This window comes from Ictidomys tridecemlineatus, unplaced genomic scaffold (genome assembly GCF_052094955.1).
Source record: "Ictidomys tridecemlineatus isolate mIctTri1 unplaced genomic scaffold, mIctTri1.hap1 Scaffold_81, whole genome shotgun sequence".
In the NCBI taxonomy this organism is placed as follows: domain Eukaryota; kingdom Metazoa; phylum Chordata; class Mammalia; order Rodentia; family Sciuridae; genus Ictidomys; species Ictidomys tridecemlineatus.
In genome coordinates, this window is record NW_027526045.1 from 697,226 (window position 1) to 719,784 (window position 22,559).

General features: G+C 37.3%; 1 protein-coding gene across 1 annotated transcript in view; it reads left to right on the forward strand.

Annotated features, from left to right (window-relative positions):
- The window catches only part of LOC144374660 (transport and Golgi organization protein 1 homolog), a 95,914-nt gene that overhangs the window by 26,441 nt on the left and 46,914 nt on the right, over positions 1-22,559 (forward strand). The window contains exon 9 of the mRNA XM_078037408.1: positions 21,726-21,859. Within this exon, the coding sequence (XP_077893534.1) occupies positions 21,726-21,859 (134 nt within the window). The remainder of the gene's footprint in view (positions 1-21,725; positions 21,860-22,559) is intronic.

The window sequence follows — 22,559 nt, forward strand, 5'->3', positions numbered from 1 at the left end:
TGATCTTATGAGTTTAGCTTATTTTGTGTAACAGAATGTTCTCAAGTTTCATCCGTTTTCCAGCAAATGACATAATTCATCTTTATGGCTGAATAAAGCTCCATTGTGTGTATATGCCACATTTTCTTTATTTATTCATCCTTGATAAGCACCTAGTTTGGTTCCATAGTTTGGCAGCTGTGAATTGTGCTGCTATAAACATGGGTATGCATGTACTACTCTAGTATTATGACTTTAATTCTTTAGGATAAACATTGAGTAGTTGTATAGCTGGGTTATATGGTGGTTTCCTGCCTAGTCTTTTGAGGAACCTCCATACTGATTTCAGTAGTGGTTATATTCATTTACAATCCTATCAACAGGGAAAAAAGTGTCCCTTCTTCTCCACATTCTCTCTAGCATTTATTATTGTGCATATTCTTTTTTTTTAAGTAGTTGGACACAATACCTTTATTTTTATTTATTTATTTTTAATGTGGTGCTGAGGATCGAACCCAGGGCCTCGCACGTGCTAGACAAGCAATCTGCTGGGTTTTTTTTTTTTTTTTTAAGGGCGGGGGGAGAGAGAGAGAGAGAATTTTAACATTTTTTTTTATTTCTTAGTTTTCGGCAGACACAACATCTTTGTTTGTATGTGGTGCTGAGGATCGAACCTGGGCTGCGCGCATGCCAGACAGGTTCGCTACCACCTGAGCCACATCCCCAGCCCCAGCAATCTGCTGTTGAGCCACAACCCCAGCCCCATATCGTTCATATTCTTGGTGGCTGCTCTTCTGACTAGAGTGAGATGAAAGCACACTGTAGTTTTGATTTGCATTTCCCTAATTGCTAATGATGTTGAACATTTTCATAGATTTGTTGTCCATTTTTATTTCTTCTTTTGAGAAGAATCTGTTTAAGTCATTTGCCCAATTAAGCTAGGTTATTTGAGGTTTTGGTATTAAGTTTTTTAAAGTTTCTTATATAGTCTGGATATTAATCCTGTGTCAAAGAGTAGTTAGCAGGGCTGGGGATGTGGCTCAAGCGGTAGCACGCTCGCCTGGCATGCATGCAGTGCAGGTTCAACCCTCAGCACCACATACAAAGATGTTGTGTCCGCCGAAAACTAAAAAATAAATATTAAAAAATTGTCTCTCTCTCTTTTTTTTTTAAAAAAGAATAGTTAGCAAATATATTTTCTCCCATTCCGTAGGTTCTTTCTTCATGTTACTAATTGTTTCCTTTGCTGTGCAGAAGCTTTTTAATTTGATGCCATTCTGTTTATTAACTTTTGTCATTATTTTCTGAGCTTTAGGAGTTCTACTAAGAAAGTCATTGCCTGTACCTATATGCTGGAGTCTCAAACCTATATTTTCTTCCAAGGATTTGCATAGTTTCTGGTCTAATTCCTGGGCTTTTGATCTCTTTCAAGTTTATACAGGGTCTAGTCTTATTTGTCTACATATAGATAACCAATTTTCCTGGCACCATTTGTTTGAAGCCTGTCTTTTCTCCCAATATATTTTTGGCATCTTTGTCAAGAATCAGATGACTGTTAACTGTGTTGGATCTTTTTCTGTGTTTTCTCTTCTTTCCCATTGGTCTATGTATCTGGTTTTATGACAGAGCCATGCAGTGGTTATTTCAATAGCTTTGTAGTACAATTTGAAGTCAGGTATTGTGATGATGCCTCCAGCTTGCTTATTGACTTAGAATTGTTTTGGCTATTCTGAATATTTTATTCTTCCAAATGGATTTCAGGACTGTTTTTTTCTAGGTCTGGAAAAATGACATTTATTATTATTATTATTATTTTAAATTTATATATGACAACAGAATGCATTACAATTTATATTACATATATAGAGCACAATTTTTCATATTTCTCTTTGTATACAAAGTATATTCACACCAATTCGTGGGCATTTTGATGGGAATTGCATCAAATCTGTATGTTGCTCATAAAACCAATTTCAAACATATACAATCATATTAGTAGTGATTTTAGTGTCCAAAAAGAGATCTACTAAACAATAATTACTGGGCTGGTTTGGTGACTTGTAGTCCTAACTACTCAGAAGGCCAAGCCAGGAGGATTGCTTGAGTCCAGGAGTTGGAGATCAGGTTACGCAAAATAGCAAGACCCCCATCTTAAAAATAATAATAATTACTGATATCAAAACACATCTCAATCATTATGATAGTCACTAACTCTTCATTGTTTTCCTTGAAACTCTAATATACAATTAGTGAATGTCAATTTAGGACTAATTGTGCTGTGTTATAGAGGAGAAAGCTGATTATAATAGTAAATGAAATCAGCTATCATGAACTGATTTGTGTTTATTTAATTACAATTATCATGCTGATGACTCTACATATTAAGTCTCCACCTATAGTCCCCTAGGGGCTAATTTTAAAGATATGAGTTTTCATTAAAAATAAGAAAAGAAACCCCTCTATGCATTTCAATAATTCAAATTGTATCATAATTTGACTATTAACACAAGGGAAAATCAATGCAACTAATTCAGATTTAAATTCAAGATTACACAGTGCAAAAGAGGGAATAGTCTTGGAAAGGGAAGTAGAAAAATGTAAGATCCCTCTTAGAGGTCAGAAAAAATAAATTAAAAAATGTGATTTTTTTTAAAGGTAGTGTTAACTTGAAGTGGAAAACAAAAAGCAAAAAACCTTTGAAGCAAAGTCAGTTGTGTTTACAAGGACCTTTGAGTTTCTTTGATGTTTTAGTGATTCTGGTTTTTAAAATGTTGATTTGTGGAGGATGGGCACAGGGGATTGAATCTAGGTGCTTAACCATTGATCCACATCACCAGCCCTTTTTTTACATTTTTTTTTATTTTGACATAGGAAATCCATAAATTACTTAAGGCCTTGCTAAATTGCTGAGGGTGACTTTGAACTCAATATCCTCCTGCCTCAGCCTCCAGAGCCACTGGGATTACAGTGTGCATCATGAAGCCCGGCCTTAAATGTTGATTTTATAATCCTTTCTTTTTTAGCTGATAAGAGAAATTACAAAATACAGAATACTTGCAAACTACAAAATATAGGATACTTACAACTAAAGGTGCTTTGTTAAATGATCAGAGTTTAACTAACTCTGCAAGTGACTCTCAAGCAGTGACTCTCAAACTGGGAGAGTAATACTAGTCTTATAAAGAGAAGTTTAGAAATGCCTGGGGGCATTTTGTTGTTGTTTCACCATCACTGAGGAAACTACTAACATTTTTTGGCCAGGCCCATAGATAGTATATAACCTTCAGCTAGTAGGAATAGTCCAAACCAAAGTACCAATAGAGTTCTATCAAGAAACCCTGGTGCAAAGAAGTAATCTACCAAGGAAAACACAGTTGCAGTTAAGTAAGAGAACAGAGCAGGTGCCAGGTGCAGTGCTGCATGCCTGTAATCCCAGTGGCTCTGGAGGCTGAGGCAGGAGGATCATGAGTTCAAAGCCAGCTTCAGCAAAAGTAAGGCCCTAAACAATTCAGTGAGACCTTATCTCTAAATAAAATACAAAATAGGGCTGGAGATGTGACTCAGTGGTCTAGAGCCCTTGAGTTCATTCCCTGTTACCAAAGAAAAATAGACCACCCAGGTGACTTGTTTGTACCAGTAGGTCTACCTAAAACGAGAAGGGATTTTATGCAGTCAAATTTTTTTATTATCCATTTAAATATAATTCTTTATTTCTTTATGTTTGTCAAGAAGTAAGTATATTTAAGATAACAATGAAAATAATAAAAGAATGACAAGTGTAGGAACCTAATGATGACTTACACTTTTTGATTATAGACTTGAGATTCATCAAAAATGACAATGCAATCCCTAGCTATTGCAACAGAAATCTTAACCTCTGAGTGAAAAAAAAAAGAGGGATGTTGAGATACCTTCAATCATCTTTTCTCACTTCTGCGTAAGTACCAAGAGAGGTTGGCCAAAAATATTTTAAAACCTAAAACATACTATTAAACTTGGCTTTTCTTTAAAATAAGTGCAAGTATATGATATGGCCTAGTGTTAATTTACAATCCCTACTTTCTTATGCTGCGACTGTCTTTAAATGTGCCCAGTTTGAACTGAGATGTGCCATAAGTCAGATATCAAAGACTTATTATGAAGAATGTAAAATAACAGTTATATTTTTATTTTGATTACAAATTAAAAGGATGACATTTTGAATATATTGAATTATGTAAAATGTGTTATTAAATGAAGCTCATCTGTCTTATTTTTTAAAATATGACTTCTAGAAAATTTAATTTACATGTAGAGTTAATATTATATTTCTATTGGTGGTTCTAAGGGATCAGTGAGAAATAAGAGAAAGATCATGTTCAGATTCCCTATTTCATCATTTGGGTTTGATGTCATTCACTGATCTTCTTATGTATTCCAAACCATTTCAAATTTCATGTGGATTTGGGTAAGACTGAGATTTCATACTAATCACAGAGAACTTACTTTCCCATATATGTTTGTTCAGTGTCCCCCACTGAGTATAGTCTTCATAATAGTGTTTATGGTCCTGTTTCTAATTTTATACTGCATGCATCAGTTAAAATGCTGAAGATTCAGGAGGGTTTGCTTTGCTTCAGTGTGTGCTCTGGTAGACTATATGTTATCCCGAAGAACATATCTTCTCCTCCACTCTCCCTGTCTCCTCCAAGAGGTGCTTGTAATCTTCCAAGCACACTTTGGGAGGATGTTATCAGCCTTACTTTGTTTCAGTGAGAAGAGAACAGTTTCCAGAGTAGGAACTATCTAAAAATGTCTCCTTAGTAATGAAAGCATTTATTGCCAAGACTTTTGTTGCTTTGTCAATTGTCTATATTGGCTGTAACCGCCAGGATTTTGCTGTTTAATTATTTAAACCACATAAATGGGCAATCTTTCATATATTATCTCTATTTCTTCTTTAAAAATGAATTATAAAATTTTAACTTTGACCCATATTTGTATAGATGAAATATCTGAGACTCAGAAAAGTTAATGATTTGCCTATAGTCACACAATTAGACTTCTGACTACAATCCTTTTTGCTGTATTCCTTACTTCTGCTGTTGTTCTCGTAAGGAAGTAATTTATATTTCTGAAAACTAAATGGATAAAGCCCAACAGTGCACTGTGGAAATTGAGATGTGCAGGCCACAAGTCCCCAATGTCTGTTCTGCATTTATTTCAACACACCAAATATTTGACCTCTGTGAAAAGAATGCCAAGGTAAATTAGGCAGAACCAGAAACAGGAACTCATATACATGCCATATATTAGTGGCAATTTCAGATGTTTGAGTTTCTTTCTTTGTACAGTTGAAAGTGGAATAATATTTGTCAGGGCTAGACAAACAGTAGATGCTGGCAGATAACCTTGCCTTGTATATGACTCACTTCCATTAGTACAGTACACTTCAACATGACTTTTTAATTGTGGGGAGTGCCTCAGCCCTACTCATTATGCCCAGCCTAAACCTCCATCTTCCCTGGATTTAAGGACAAGATACTTGTTTAAATTCCACTTAAGTTATATGATCCCTTTACTTAAAGTCTAATATTTTATGCATTTTTATTCTATTAAGTCTAAATCCTTATGCTTGATTTTCAAGGAATTTCATAATCTGACCTAAGCACACAAATATGTCATCCTTTATAGAATCCTTTCCTCTTAGCAAAATGAGGTGTCCTTACTGTCCTTTAAACATACTTCTTTCTGCTGAGTCTTTTATGCCGTTTAATTCACTTGCCTTTTATTCTCTTTTTAGAATCTGAATCCTATGTACTTATCCAGGTCTAGCTCAAATCCCAAGACTCATCTCTTACTTTTAACTCTTTAGTGTTTAAAATTTGTACCAAAATACATTTTAGCATTTATTTTGTGGCAGGGTAGGGCCCTTGCCACCCTCCCACTACACTAACTTTTACCAAGGAGGAAACTGGTGTTACCAAGAAAGACCTGTTTATAATTTAGGAGTTCCCATTCTCGAGATTATAATGAGGATCTAGAGTCACCTCCACCCTTGGAGATAGATCCAAGATTGGGGTCCTTCGGCACAGGTGTAAAGGTTGATCCATTGCCTGAATCTCTTACATTGGCACAGAAGATGATGTACACACACACACACACATACACACACACGCCAAAACTCAGGAAGGAAGGAAGGGAGGGAGGGAGGGAGGGAGAGACGGAGGGAAGGAAGGAGGGAAGGAAAGGTGAGCGGCGGGCGGGGGGGAAAGAAAGAAGGAGACCCTTTGAAATCCATTGAGAAATGATACTGTTCTGGTCAACCTCACAGAAAGTGGATATTTCTTGTCATTTTCTGACTTACCATATTGTGACCAAGCATAGTGCTATTATTTTATTTTTTTTTTACTAAGACCTTTACTAGGATTCACCTGGTTTATAACTTTCTACCTTTAAATATAACTGAATCTGCTGGAAGGTGGTGGCAGAGTCTGTAATCCCAGATATTCAGGAGGCTGAGGCTGGAGGATCGCAAGTTTGAGGTAAACTTGGGGAACTGAGCCAGACTCTGTTTCAAAATAAAAACTAAACTGGGCATGGTGGCACACATCTGTAATCCCAGTGGCTCAGAATGGTGAAACAGGAGAATTGGGATTTCAAAGCCAACCTTAGCAACTTAACGAGGCCCTGAGTAACTCATTGGGACCTATCTCTAAATAAAATACAAAAGAGTGCTGGGGATGTGGCTCAGTGGTTTAGTTCCCAAGAGTTTCATCTCTGATAGCAAAAAAAAAAAAAATTAATAATAAATGAATAAATAAAATAAAAAGGGCTGGGGATGTAGCTCAGCAGTAGAGCACCCCTGGATATTTGTACTAGGGAGTACAAAAAAAAAAAGAATTTTCAATACATATTACTTTTTGTCTAGTTTATTTCATTCAGAATCTCCCTGTTTTTGCTATTATCAATAGTTCTTTATTCTTGCTAAGTATGTTTCCAAAATTTATTATCTATTTTCCTATTGATATACATTGGGGATTTTTTTTAAGTAAACCAGGTTATATTTATACAGTGGAAAATTATTAAGCAATGAAAATAAGAAGTACATTCACATTCAACAACTTGGAAAAATCTTATAAAAATACATATGGAGCTAAAAAAGCCACATGCCAAAGAACACATGTGTATGATTACACTGTATAAAGTAACAAAACAGGCAAAACTAATCCTTGTTATTAGAAGTTAAAATAGTGCCTAACTCTGGGGGAGCAGAGGGAATAATTCGGGGAGCAATGAGAAAGGGCTCATGAAAGTGCATTTGATGTCCAATTTCTTGACCTGGGTTAGGGTTCAGTGGATATGTTACTTTGTGATAATTCATTGTGCTATACGTGATTTTCTTTTGTCTGTTATATTTAATAAAAGAGAAGCTCTATTAACAGTAAAAAAATCAATCTCTACATTCATGTAATAGTAATCAAATGTCTATTATATGGTTAATATGAGTATAAGGGTTCTGAGGCATGTAAGACAGACATGTTCCCACAGTCCAATATTGGGGATTTTTTGACTATTACAAATAAAACCACCATGAATAGTTGTGCACAAGTCTCAGTGTGGATGTATGCTTTTATTTCTCTGGAGTAAATATCTCAACAGATTTGATTTAATTTGTAAAGCAACTGCCAAACAGTTTTCTAACAGTTTGTGCCATTGTTTATACTACATGTTATAGTCTGCAGTTCTAAGAGAGATACCATAGTCTTCATCTTTGTCAACATTTGTTATGATGAGTCTTAAATTTTGTCCATCCTACTGTATGTGTAATAACATTGCAGTTTTGATTTACATTTCAACTTATGTTGGATATCCTTTCATGTGCACATTCACCATATTTGTGTCTACTTTGGTGAAGAAAAAAAGTCTTCTGCCCATCTTTTCAAATTGGGTGATTTTTCTTATTAATAAGTTGTAAGAATCATTTGTATATCCTAGATATCATTCTCTTGAGAGAGATATGTTTTGCCAGTACATTTTCCTAGTCTGTCAGCTTACCTTTCCATTTCCATAACAATGAATATACAATAGACAAAGTTTGTTGTTGTTGTTGTTTTTGGTACTGGGGATTGAACTCAGGGTCATACCACCACTGAGCCACATCCCTTTATTTAGAGACAGGGTCTCACTGAGTTGCTTAGTGCCTCACTTTTCCTGAGGCTGGCTTTGAACTTGCAATCCCCCTGCCTCAGCCTTTTGAGCCACTGGTATTACAGGTATGCACCACCACGCCCAGCATGAGACAAAGTTTTTGAGGAGAGGAAAAAAGAGAGCATGAGGCAGAGAGAGCTAGTTAGTTTTAAAAGCCTCTGCCAAGCAGCTTTTTATATTTTCTTCCAGAAGTTGTATAGGTTTAGCTGCTACATTTAGGTCTGTAGTCTATTCCTACCAGTAGTGTGTGAGGGCTCCCATTGATCCACATCCTTGCCAACTTATTATTATCTTTTTGATTATAACCATCTTGATAGATGTGAAGTAGTATCTCACTGAGGTTGTACATTTCCCTAATGGTGCTGGGTATCCTTTCATTTGCTTATTTGCTTTTGCATATTTTCTTTGGAGAAATGTCTATTCTAATTTCTTGCCATTTGTCTTTTCATATTGAACAATAAGAATTGCTTGTATATTCTAGGTAGTTATATATATTCTAACTACATGAATTGTAAATGTTTTCTTCTATGATTGTATTTTCACTTTCTTCGATGGTAGCCTTTAAAAGTTTTAAATTTGATGAAGTTCATTACTTTAGTATTTTTTTCTTTTGGTGCTTGGGCCTTTGGTGTCTTAAATACAAAGTCATTGTCTACCCCAAGATTTACCTATGCTTTCTTACATTTAGTTTTGGTTCTTACATATATATGTGTTGTCCATTTTGAATTCTTACATTTATGTCTGTGGTCCATTTTGAGGTAATTTTTATGTGGGGTAGGGCTTAACTTAATTCTTTTGCATTAAAGACTATATAATGTTGAAATAATATTTTCATTTGGAATGCAATTCTAGGATATCAGTTTTATTTTTTTCTTTCAGAACTTGAAAATGTTGATGTACTGTTTTCTGGTTTGCATGGTTCTTGAATGAATTTTGACATTTTACTTTCACTCTTTTGTACATAATGGTATCTGTTTTCTGTAGATGCTTTTCAATTTTTTTCTTAGCACTGGTTTTAAGCATTTAGTGTAAATTTGTGTCATCTTTATCATTTTTCTTATTCATTGAGCTTTTTGAATCTGAGTGTTCATCAGATATAGAACATTTTTATTTATTATTTCTTCAAATGTTTTTTTCCCACCTCTTTTAGGAACTACCATAACATATATATTGGACTGGTTGAAGCTGTGCATACTGATGCTTTGTTCAGTTCAGTCTCATTCTCCGTGTTTGATTTTGGAGTCTTTATCACTGCATATTCAGTTTGCTGATATTGACTTCTTCAATGTTGAATCTGCTGTTAATCTCATTCAGTGTAATTTTCACCTTAGCCATTGTTTTATCTGATTTTATCTAATTTTATCTGTTTTATCTAATTCAGACATTTTTATATCTTCTTTTTCTCCTTTACATGCTTATGCTTTTCCATAGCATCTTGAACATATGGTATACAACTCTATTAATGTCCTTGTATAATAACTCTATCACAGTGTAATTAATGATCATTTTTATTAATTTTCTTTTCAACATGGGTTATATTTTCCTCGCTCTTTGTATGCCTCATACATTTTTATTGGATTCCAAACATTGTAAATTTACCTTGTTCAGTACTGGATATTTTGTATTCTTTTAAATATTCTTGAGCTGTGTACAGCTTTTTGCTGAACTATCTTGGAAACATTTTGTATTCTTTTAAATATTCTTGAGCTGTGTACAGCTTTTTGCTGAACTATCTTGGAAACATTTTGTATTCTTTTAAATATTCTTGAGCTGTGTACAGCTTTTTTCTGAACTATCTTGGAAACATTTTTATCTTTTTAAGATTCTTCTAGACAGGAGTTACCTTCAATCTTGGGCTATTTTGTCCCTTTTACTGACTATGTTACTTGATGCCCTTTTATTATAGATTTTCCATTCTAGCTGGTGATTACAAAAATTGATCTGCATGCCAACAATCACCACCACCTTCCATTCTGTTCCTTTCTGAAAGTTCTTTCTCTGGCCTTACATGTGAGCCCATTGTTACATAGCCGCAGACTTCAGGGGAACCCTCCATAGATGTCTAGAGAGCTAGTGCATGTACACACTCTCCCTCCCTCTGCAGTTCTCTACTCTCTCTTTTATTCTGCTCTGGGACTTCTAGCTGTGTCGGTCTCTTCAGACTTTAAAATCCATCTCTTCAACTCAGGAGATTTTCTATTTGAGTTTTCCTTCTCTGGATGTGGCCTGAAAAATTCTTTCCAGGGAGTAAATTGGGATAATCCTAGCACTCATCTCTCATGCCTAACTTTATCTTAGAGGTCACTCTTATGCTGCTTATTATCTAATATCTGAGAACTGTTGTTTGTATTTTGTCCACTTTTTTTTCCAATGTTTCATATGCGAGGGTAAATCTGTTGCCCCTCTTGGAGAGATTTAGTCTTCCATAAATGTTTAACACTATTCTCTGGCACATCATTTACAATAGATGAGGTTCTTCCTGGTAACAGCAGCGGTAGGCCTACTGAATGCTCCTAGGCAAGTGCCTTCACAAATTTCCAATGGTATATGTTATTATGCTGCCAATTATTTGTTTCAGATATGTTTTTGTCTCATTTAGATTGTACTCTGACATTAGGAACCCTTCATATCTTAGAATTTTATGTCCCCTCCACCCAAACTGGTCACATTTACCTTTAACAATTACTCAACCCTTACCCCGTAAGAATTCCCTTTGAGGTATTAAAGAATAATTCACTTGAGATTATTTATCTCCATGCCAACAATCACCACCGCATTCTATCCTGTACCTTTTCTGAAGGTTTTTAATATAACCTTATATTAAACATGTTAAACATCAATGCCACATATTTAAATGCTATGAGTAAAAGTGAATGCGGATTCATCCACTAATTGTATGTATCCTGGTAGAAAGAACCACCACTACTTTATTGTGGCCAGTTGAGAAATTTTCTTCTCATTATCCACCAGACTAGTTAATATGTCTTTAAGGCAATAAGTTTAAAAAATAATACTGATAAATCAAAATATTGAAAACTCTACAAACTAAGCAGCTAGTTCTTCAGTAACTGGAAGCACTGACTATGCATATAAAAGTATATCTGATTATGAGTCAAAGTAAATATCAAGAAGGTAATATGCAATTAGATCATTTTGCTCTTCTGATTTTTCCACCAATGAATTATCATTAATTTCTATTCTACAATAAGAAAAAATCTACAACATACCATATTCTATAATAAGAAAAATAAGAAAAAAATAAAACTAGTTTTAAAAGATCTACTTAAATATTCCAGTATCATGTAACCAAACAACTACTCTCCACACAAGTATGTTTTTATTCAACAAACACATTCAGGGGTACATTCCTGGAGTTGAGGATGCATGCTGCTGAGAGGTGGACCTTAAATGCCTTGTTCTCATAGCTTATTTCCTCTCAGTACTATTTATATATGGGGTCTTAATAGTTAATATATGTGTTTAGGTTAATAGTGTAGTATATTTATAATATTATTGGAACCATGAGTTTATCCAACAAATCATTTGTTAACTCTCTCATACATTCTAGGCATTTCCCTAGTCACTGATGTAACAGTAGTGAACAAAACAACTAATTTCCTGCTCCTGTTGGAAATTGTGTTGGAGGTTGGGTCAGAGCATTCAAGTAGATAAACAAATGTAAGGCAAGTGGTAAGAGAAGTCTAAAGTGGTAAGGCAAGTCTGAAGAGAAAGAAAGGCAGGGTAATGGGCTTGATAGTCATGACAAGAGGCTCTATTTTGTGTAGGATGGCCAGGAAAAGTCTTTATCACATGAAATGCCACTGTTACAGAGACATGATAAAGTGATAACTAGTTAGCTAGTTAGATGATTTGGGCAGTTAAGGTTGAGGCAAAGTTGCAAGTATAAATGCTCTGAAGCAGGGGTGGGATTGGTGTATTTAAATGGAACTAACAGACTAGAGAAGAATGTTAGGAAATGGGGAGAAAAGGATGAGGGGAGTCACATTGAATAAGAACAGTCCATAATAAGGCAGGGAAATCCATAATAAAGTCATGGCTTTTTTTTTTCCTGATACCAGAGATTGAACCCCCAGGGGCACTTAAACACTGAGCAACACCCACAGTCCTTTTTAAAATATTTTATTTAGAGATAGGGTCTCACTGAGTTTCTTAGGGACTCACTACATTTCTGAGGCTGGCTTTGAACTCAGGATCCTCCTGACAGCCTCCTGAGCTGCTGGGATTACAGATGAGTACGACCAGGCCTGGCTAAAGTCATTGCCTTTTATTTGGAAATGGGAAGCTATAGGAAGATTTTGAGCAGAGAGACACAATCAAATTTATATTTAAGAATATCACTCTAGTTGCCATCAGGACAATAGATACTGGGGAAAATGAGGGCAGAAGCAAGGACAGAAGAAGGCTATGGGAATCATTCAGGTGACTTATGATGTGGGTTTGGCCTGTATATTGGCTTAGCAGATGCAGAGGAGTGGTCAGATTCTGGGCATGTTTCAACTGCTTATTTGGAAAGAAGGAAGTCAGAAAAATAAATAAATAAAATGCTTTATAATTTATATCAAATTCTAGAAAATGCAAAACAATCTATGATGACAGGAGATGTTTGGAGACAGCCCAGAAAAGGAGAGGGGAGGGATTACAAAGAAGGATGAAATACTTTTTTGATTTTGGTGATAGTCTCATGGGTATATTCATGTCAAAACTTATCAAATCGTACACCTTAAATGTGCAATTTATTGTAGGTCAACTATATCTCAATAAAATTATAAAAATAAAGACATAATATTGTCTAATGGACTGGAGTTGGAATGTGAGAGAAAAGAGATCAAAGGTGGTTTGTAAGTTTTGGGCTTTGAGCACCTAGATAATGGGAATTAAATTGTCATTCTTATTTCTGAGATAGGGAAGACTGAAAGCAGATTTTGAGAGAAAAATGAGTTCAGTTTTCAACATGTTGTTAGAGATGCCTACTAGATACATTTTATAACATAATAAATACATGGTAGAAAAGAAATGAAGAATGACTCAGATAGACAGTTTCTCTGTATGATCCACTGGTTCTCCAGAAAGCGCAGAAGTACACTGGACCAACGGGGACCTCTCATGGCCCCTGTAGACAAATGTTTGTGCACACCTTTTTTTCCCATCGTTTTCTTTATTTAACATTATGAACATGGTGGACTACATTCTTTTTTCTAAGTTTTAAAGATTCAGTTAATTTGGAGAAACAACTGATGGGTTCATTGTTGGAGGTTGATGAATAACCTTAGCAGAGACTATAGTAACAAGAAGAAGAGAGAGAACTATAGTAACAAGAAGAGAGAGAACTATAGTAACAAGAAGAAGAGAGAGAACTCAAATTACTAACATAAGGGATGAAAAAGGCAATATCACAACAGACGCCACAGAAATACAGAAGACAATTAGAAACTATTTTGAAAACCTATATTCCAATAAAATAGAAGGTAGTGAAGACATCGATAAATTTCTTAGGACATATGATTTGCCCAGACTGAGTCAGGAGGACACACACGATTTGAACAGACCAATATCAATGGATGAAATTGAAGAAGTAATCAAAAGACTACCAACCAAGAAAAGCCCAGGACCGGATGGGTATACAGCGGAGTTTTACAAAACCTTTAAAGAAGAATTAATACCAATACTTTTCAAGTTATTCCAGGAAATAGAAAAAGAGGGAGTCCTTCCAAATTCATTCTATGAGGCCAACATCACATTGATTCCGAAACCAGACAAAGACACAGCAAAGAAAGAAAACTACAGACCAATATCTCTGATGAACCTAGATGCAAAAATCCTCAATAAAATTCTGGCGAATCGGATACAAAGACACATCAAAAAAATTGTGCACCATGATCAAGTAGGATTCATCCCTGGGATGCAGGGATGGTTCAATATACGGAAATCAATAAATGTAATTCACCATATCAATAGACTTAAAGATAAGAACCATATGATCATCTCGATAGACGCAGAAAAAGCATTCGACAAAGTACAGCATCCCTTTATGTTCAAAACATTAGAAAAACTAGGGATAACAGGAACTTACCTTGATATTGTAAAAGCTATTTACACTAAGCCCCAGGCTAGCATCATTCTGAATGGAGAAAAATTGAAGGCATTCCCCTTAAAATCAGGAACAAGACAGGGATGCCCTCTATCACCACTTCTATTCAATATAGTTCTCGAAACACTGGCCAGAGCAATTAGACAAACGAAAGAAATTAAAGGCATAAAAATTGGAAAGGAAGAACTTAAATTATCACTATTTGCAGATGACATGATTCTATACCTAGAAGACCCAAAATGGTCTACAAAAAAACTACTAGAACTAATAAATGAATTCAGCAAAGTGGCAGGATATAAAATCAACACGCACAAATCAAAGGCATTTCTGTATATCAGCAACAAAACCTCTGAAATGGAAATAAGGAAAACCACTCCATTCACAATATCCTCAAAAAAAATAAAATACTTGGGAATCAACCTAACAGAAGAGGTGAAAGATTTATACAATGAAAACTACAGATCCCTAAAAAGAGAAGTAGAAGAAGATCTTAGAAGATGGAAAGATATACCCTGTTCATGGATAGGCAGAACTAACATCATAAAAATGGCGATATTACCAAAAGTCCTCTATAGGTTTAATGCAATGCCAATCAAAATTCCAATGGCATTGCTTGTAGAAATAGATAAAGCAATCATGAAATTCATATGGAAAAATAAAAGACCCAGAATAGCAAAAGCAATTCTAAGCAGGAAGTGTGAATCAGGTGGTATAGCAATACCAGATTTCAAACTATACTACAGAGCAATAGTAACAAAAACAGCATGGTACTGGTACCAAAACAGGCGGGTAGACCAATGGTACAGAATAGAGGATACAGAGACTAATCCACAAAGTTACAACTATCTTATATTCGATAAAGGGGCTAAAAGCATGCAATGGAGGAAGGATAGCATTTTCAACAAATGGTGTTGGGAAAACTGGAAATCCATATGCAACAAAATGAAACTGAATCCCCTCCTCTCACCATGCACAAAAATTAACTCAAAATGGATCAAGGACCTTGATATCAAATCAGAGACTCTGCGTATGATAGAAGAGAAAGTTGGCTACGATCTACATATTGTGGGATCAGGCTCCAAATTCCTTAACAGGACACCCATAGCACAAGAGTTAATAGCAAGAATCAACAAATGGGACTTACTTAAACTAAATAGTTTTTTCACAGCAAGAGAAACAATAAGAGAAGTAAATCGGGAGCCTCCATCATGGGAACAAATTTTTACCCCCCACACTTCAGATAGAGCCTTAATATCCAGAGTTTACAAAGAACTCAAAAAATTAGACAATAAGACAACAAATAACCCAATCAACAAATGGGCCAAGGACCTGAACAGACACTTCTCAGAGGAGGACATACAATCAATCAACAGATACATGAAAAAATGCTCACCATCTCTAGCAGTCAGAGAAATGCAAATCAAAACTACCCTAAGATACCATCTCACTCCAGTAAGATTGGCAGCCATTATGAAGTCAAATAATAACAAGTGCTGGCGAGGATGTGGGGAAAAGGGTACTCTTATACATTGCTGGTGGGATTGCAAATTGGTTCGGCCAATTTGGAAAGCAGTATGGAGATTCCTGGGAAAGCTAGGAATGGAACCACCATTTGACCCAGTTATTGCCCTTCTTGGTCTATTCCCTGAAGACCTTAAAAGAGCGTACTACAGGGATACTGCCACATCGATGTTCATAGCAGCACAATTCACAATAGCTAGACTGTGGAACCAACCCAGATGCCCTTCAATGGATGAATGGATTAAAAAAATGTGACATTTATACACTATGGAGTATTACACAGCACTAAAAAATGACAAAATCATGGAATTTGCAGGGAAATGGATGGCATTAGAGCAGATTATGCTCAGTGAAGCTAGCCAATCCCTAAAAAACAAATACCAAATGTCTTCTTTGATATAATGAGAGCAACTAAGAATAGAGTAGGGAGGAAGAGCAGGAAGAAAAGATTGACATTAAACAGAGGCACGAGATGGGAGGGAAAGAGAGAGAAAAGTGGAATTGCATGGAAATGGAAAGAGAATCTCATTGTTATAAAAAACTACATAAAAGAGGTTGTGAGGGGAATTGGAAGAAAAATAAGGAGAGAAATGAATTACAGTAGATGGGATAGAAAGAAAATATGGGGGGGAGGGGGATAATAGAGGATAGGAAAGGTAGCAGAATACATCAGTCACTAGTATGGCATTATGTAAAAATGTGAATGTGTAACCTATGTGATTCTGCAACCTGTATTTGGGGTAAAAATGGGAGTTCATAACTCACTTGAAACTATTTTTCGAAGTATGATATGTCAAGAGCTTTGTAATGTTGTGAACAACCAATAAAAAAAAAAAGAAAAAAAAAACCAACCAAACACCACCATTAGAAAGCCTAAAACAAACGAGTGCAAATAACCCAGTAGGAACATAGTGAGACCCCCAACTTAGCTGTCAGAAAGTCTGTGACTATGTTACCAGCTTGTTGGTGGCTTTAGGAAATTACCTAAATGTTCTTGAAATATGGAGAGTAAGATAGGTGATCAAATAGACTCTGGGAAATCTGTAATGGACAATATAAATAACTTAATAGTTTTTACCCCTTTCATAAAGATAACAGTGATAGGTAATTTAAGATAATTTAAACAAAAATGTAAAAAAAAAATTAAAAAATGGTCATCCCAAATACCACGATTAAAAAAAAATATATATTGTCTAATGGACTGGAGTTGGAATGTGAGAGAAAAGAGATCAAAGGTGGTTTGTAAGTTTTGGGCTTTGAGCACCTGGATAATGGGAATTAAATTGTCATTCTTATTTCTGAGATAGGGAAGACTGAAAGCAGATTTTGAGAGAAAAATGAGTTCAGTTTTCAACATGTTGTTAGAGATGCCTACTAGATACATTTTATAACATAATAAATACATGGTAGAAAAGAAATGAAGAATGACTCAGATAGACAGTTTCTCTGTATGATCCACTGGTTCTCCAGAAAGCGCAGAAGTACACTGGACCAACGGGGACCTCTCATGGCCCTGTAGACAAATGTTTGTGCACACCTTTTTTTCCCATCGTTTTCTTTATTTAACATTATGAACATGGTGGACTACATTCTTTTCTCTAAGTTTTAAAGATTCAGTTAATTTGGAGAAACAACTGATGGGTTCATTGTTGGAGGTTGATGAATAACTTTAGCAGAGACTATAGTAACAAGCCCTTGGTCACAGACAAACGAGAATGGCTCCACCCAGGATGGGAGCATTGCAGACACTCTTCCTTGGGCTGGCTAGCTTGTGCCTTTCCCCCCTTAACTGTACATATCAGTAATTCAGCTATATTATGATTTAAATCAGATTTTGCTCCTCTTGTCAGAAAGTACAATTGCTTGTTAGTTGATAGGTTGTGATGAAAAGGAGTCTACTCCTTGGGCTTGATACTTAGCTCCATTGCTCACTGGATGTGTGACTGCCTCAATTTACTCTAAAATAAGGATTGGAATAGGACCTACTACTACTGTAAGGTACTATTGTTATGAAAATTAAATGAATTGATATGTATAAAACCTTCAGAATAACAACTGGACATAAAGAAAGCATTCAAGAAATGTTAGCTACTAGCTTTCTTCTCTGACAATCGGTTTTGTCAGTTGGTTCCCACTAAGTTGTGGACTTTTTTGGACCAGGATCAGATATCTTGTCTTTTGATTTTCACCCATTCCCACACCATGCTAGGGCTTTGTCCAGCATCTGGCATGAATGGTAGCACAAAATGAGAGTTAAAAATATGCTTTTGAATTAAATAATTTCTTCCCTTACGGATAAAGATAAGAATCTCAAGATCTTAGCCTGAAGACTAATGTCCATCTCTCTGCCCCCACCTGTCCCCGCCTTAAAAGAAAGCAGGCCACTGTCTCCAGTTTACACCCTCACTCACAGTTCCATTCACCTTCCCCTTTCCTAATCAGAGGGATCTTGGGGTGGGGCTTCAAGGAACCTCTAGGAGTTTGAAGGGGAGGGAGCCTGGAACCATAGACTAGCTGTGACAAGTCAGGGGTGGGATTTGGTAGTTCAGAAAAGGAGGTACCAGACCAGGAATGGGGGATGGGAGTGATGGTGGAGTGGGCTAGTTCAGGATGAACCAGAAATGAGACGTTGAGGAAAGCCAGAAAGGACCAGTTGGCAGGGGGGGGGATGGGTGGGTGATGACTAGAATCATGTGGAGGGTCGCTTGTGAGGGCACAGAAGCAAAGGCAGGTGATTGGACGAGAAGGAGAGTCCTAGTTGCCAAGGCAGCAACTAGAGGAGAAGGTCTTCAGTCGAGGAGAAGGTCTGGACTAGAGAAGGACGGAGCTCCAGCTCTGTGCATTCTCCAGTAGAGTCTGTGGATCAACCCCCAGATATCCCTGCTGAAGTGTCACCCGGGAAAGGCTTAAGCCTTCCCGGGTGCCACCCCTCTGCGCTTGGCTACCCACACGCCCCCTGAGCCCTACCTCCTACGCGCCCACAGACACCCGCCGAAGCCTACTTCACCGGCTCACCCAGGTGACCACAACATGGCTGTGGCGCAGGTGCTGGTCTTCTGGCTGTTCATGGTGCTCTTCTGGCTGTTCGTGCTGCGGCCGAACTGGCGAGTGCCAGGCCAACCGGACCCGAACACCGGCCAGCGCTGGTCGAAACACAAACTCTGTGCAGACGACAAATGCAGCAGTGAGTGCGCAGGCGGGCGGGCAACCCAGGGTCTCCACTGTGGCTCTTTGGGGCCGCATGGGGCTCCGATCTCCCGGTCCCCAGCCCCGAGGGCTGGGTGAGGGGGTCGCAGGATGACGGGTGGGGAGCAGGAGTGACAGAGCCTCGGGACCCTGCTTGTGTCCCCTCTGGCTCTGCTGGCGCCCCAGCCAGCCCGCTCGGGTTGTGGGGGGCTTCGACTCCCACTTGATGCCAGCGTTTTATTTTTCTCTACTGACTGAGACGGGGGGGGGGTGGGAAACACGATTCCCCAGGGACAGCTCTCAGTTTATTCCCTTCCAGGATTCGCCTAGGATCTCAGTAGGTGATGGGGTTGTGCCCACGCTGTAGCAGAGCGCTTTTCTGCCCCCTCTACAGGGACCTGGGCCGGTGCAGTATCAGGGCAGATGCTCTCCAGGGCTCGGTGGCCCTAATTCCTGCGGCAGGTTGATGGTGGGGCTCCTTGGGAAAGGCTCACTGGCCCCTTCGTCCTTTTGCATCGTTAAAAGGCTGGTTTTGCCTTTTAACAGGGACTAGAGTTTAGGCTTGGGAAGAGCACCGAGTCCAGGCACGCAATGTGTTCTGAGGTCTCGGCCCCGACTCTGCTTCAATCCTGTCATTTCTGTGCATAGAAGCCTCCCTTCATATTTGAGGTAGGGTAGCAGGTGGGCCAATAATATTTTGCTTTTGAAAGAGGCCAAGGATCTGCACCAGCCACCTGGGAACTGCAGCCTCTTCTGTGCGCAGGAAGCGGACAGAATTCCTGGATTGGAGGTGGGCAGTGGGGAGGATGTAGCCATTCAGATTCAGATGAAGAGGTTTGTTGCAATAACAATAATAAATACTCCAAGATTTTTATAAGCCAATTCAGTTTTAGACTCAGTCACTAGTGTTGTTGGAACCTCTTTCCTCTATATATTTACTGGCCCAGAATACTTCTTATGGACTCCCGCTTGGTTTCTAGTAACCTTGCAACTTGATGACCGTGTTGTCCATAAATTGTAAGCAGTACATATTTTAAAATATTCATGCTAAAAAGGCCAAGAAGTTTACCATTGAGCTCTTTATGTCTAAATTGGTGTTACCAAAACCAAATTTTGTAATTTGAATTGTTTGTTCCACTCCAATAAAGAAAAAAGATGTCTCCAATATATGTTAAGAAGTTCCTAGAGGTAACCCTAAGGCTGGAATAAATAAACACTCAGAGAAGCAAAGCAGCTGCCATGATATTTTCTTTCATTTTTGCTATTCTTTGCTATTGAGCGCTATCCTACGTGGGATACCTGGACAATTTCATCACTGATGCTTCGTCAGTACTAAGATATGGTGTTGGTTAGGTTCAGTGGGGTAACATAACTTGAGAAATGGCCTGTGTCCAAACAGATGTGACCAAAAACAACAGGTGGGTCTGTGTTGCATTGTAGGAAGTAGTGAGGTGTGTATGTAAGGTGTCCTTGTGTGCCTTCCAAATAAGTGCTCCAAAAAAAAAAAGAACTAAATAGGTGCTCCATAGTATGCATTATGTTGTCACCTAATATATTACTGATTTATAAATCCTCTATGACCTAAGGGGGAACAAGAGAAACATTGCCATTTCCACTTGTGATGAAAATTCCCCACCTTAAAGTGTCTCTCACCTTCAACTTGGCCTCTTAATTACATATGAATTAGGATGCTGACAGTTCTGAAAATAGTCCTATTTTAGCTTCAAAAAAACAAGTTACCCTCTCCAAATCTGTGTTTGTTCCTCAGACATATATTTTTATAAAACAAACATTCTCGTGTATTTTACTGCTAATTGGCTTTTAGAAAAAGTGTTATTTCCATTTCTTTGTGCTTTTTACATACATCTATTGTCCATTTCATCTTAAATCAGAAACTGTCTATTTGGTCAACCAAAAGAAAAATGTTGCTTCTACCAGTTTCTAGATCAATTGTGATCCTAGTCCTGCATTTTAAGCATGAAGGTATTGCCTGACCTTTTCTCGTGGTTAAACTTGTTCCTTGTCAGATAGGATACCCACTTTTGATTTTGTTTATTAAAAAAAAATACTAATGAGGATGTTTTGAAACAATCTTAATGTTGGATATAGTCAACAATATTTGCTCAGAGAAAACATATTTCCTGGTTATTTACCCAGATCCTGAACCCAGAGACAGCAACTCTGCTGCAAATGAAATTGACAGTGTTTACGGCTGCATGGTAGCACTTGCAGCCACTTAAAGGTAATGTCTTTTAGCAGTTAGTTCAAGTTAATTAACCCCTTGGGGGTTCCTGGATATTCTAACCTCTTCCCTATTACCTCTGCATGAAGCCATACTTAAGCCTGTCCATGTCTACACTTGGATTTACATATTTGCAAAATGAAGCTTTCTATGATTATGAAACAGAAAAAAATTGAGGAGGCCTGCAAGAACCAAGAGTTTCACTGAAACCAGCTATGGTTGGTGGTAGCCACTTTGCTTTTTATTTCTCAGCACAGAGAAAAATAGAGAAGCTTCCTTTTCCCTCGTCTAATTGCAGGGAATATTGTATTTTATAGCAATAAAATCTCTAAGGATTTTAGATACTTTGAGCAGGTGAATTAAAAGTGATTCCAGAGAGTACTGGAAAAACTTGATTTTTGTTCATAGTGGGATTCATATTTCCTGATGAGTCAATATGGACTGTGAAAAATCAAATCCTAATGTTTGTTTTTTTCTTTTTTCAATGTTTATATACAGTGTTAATGTATCGAGGTGAAGCTGTTGAAGATTTCACAGGACCAGATTGTCGTTTTGTAAATTTTAAAAAAGGTGACCCTGTATTTGTCTACTATAAACTTGCAGAGGTATCACCAGAACTTTGGGCCGGAAGTGTAAGTAAAAGTTTGACAGGTGTTATATTCTTACTTTTGATGGGTAGCAGTGTAGATTTAAATGACTGATTTCTTGGGGTCTTTGTAGAGTTAACCTGACCTCTTTGCCAGGCCCTGTGCTCCTAATACACCTAAGGCCTGGCACAGCATAGAAAGTCAGGAGACTTTCTGAAACAGAACTGAACTGGTTGTGGTTGCTACCCCTCACATCAAGTTCCAGAAGGCTCTACACATCATAAAGGTCGTCATGGTGAAAACATGACAATTCTTAGCTTTGCTGTTTCAAAAGGGAAGGATTCATGGACATTAGAGTTAATCCTGTAAATTAAGTCTGAGATAGTAACTCAGGCATGCATATTTAAAGTTGATTTTTTAATATCAATTGTGCTGTTTTTACTCTAAAAAAGCAGAATATTATGTCCATTGTGTGCTTTTTCCCCCCCCTTTTTTTCTTTTTTGCAACTTCTGGGTCATCCATTTTCTGCTTTTCCTATATTCTATGCCTGAAGGTTCCCCCAGGGGTTCTACTTCCAGCCAGTTGTATGGATCTTCTGATGAAAGACATGACATTGTTTATATCATGCTTTGATATTTTAAATGGGGAGATTCACTAGGAGTGTCCTCCTAGTGGCTTATGAGTATTGTCCTTTTCATTTAAAAAAATGTGATATGTGGATTGTTTACGTAAAATAGTAGCAAG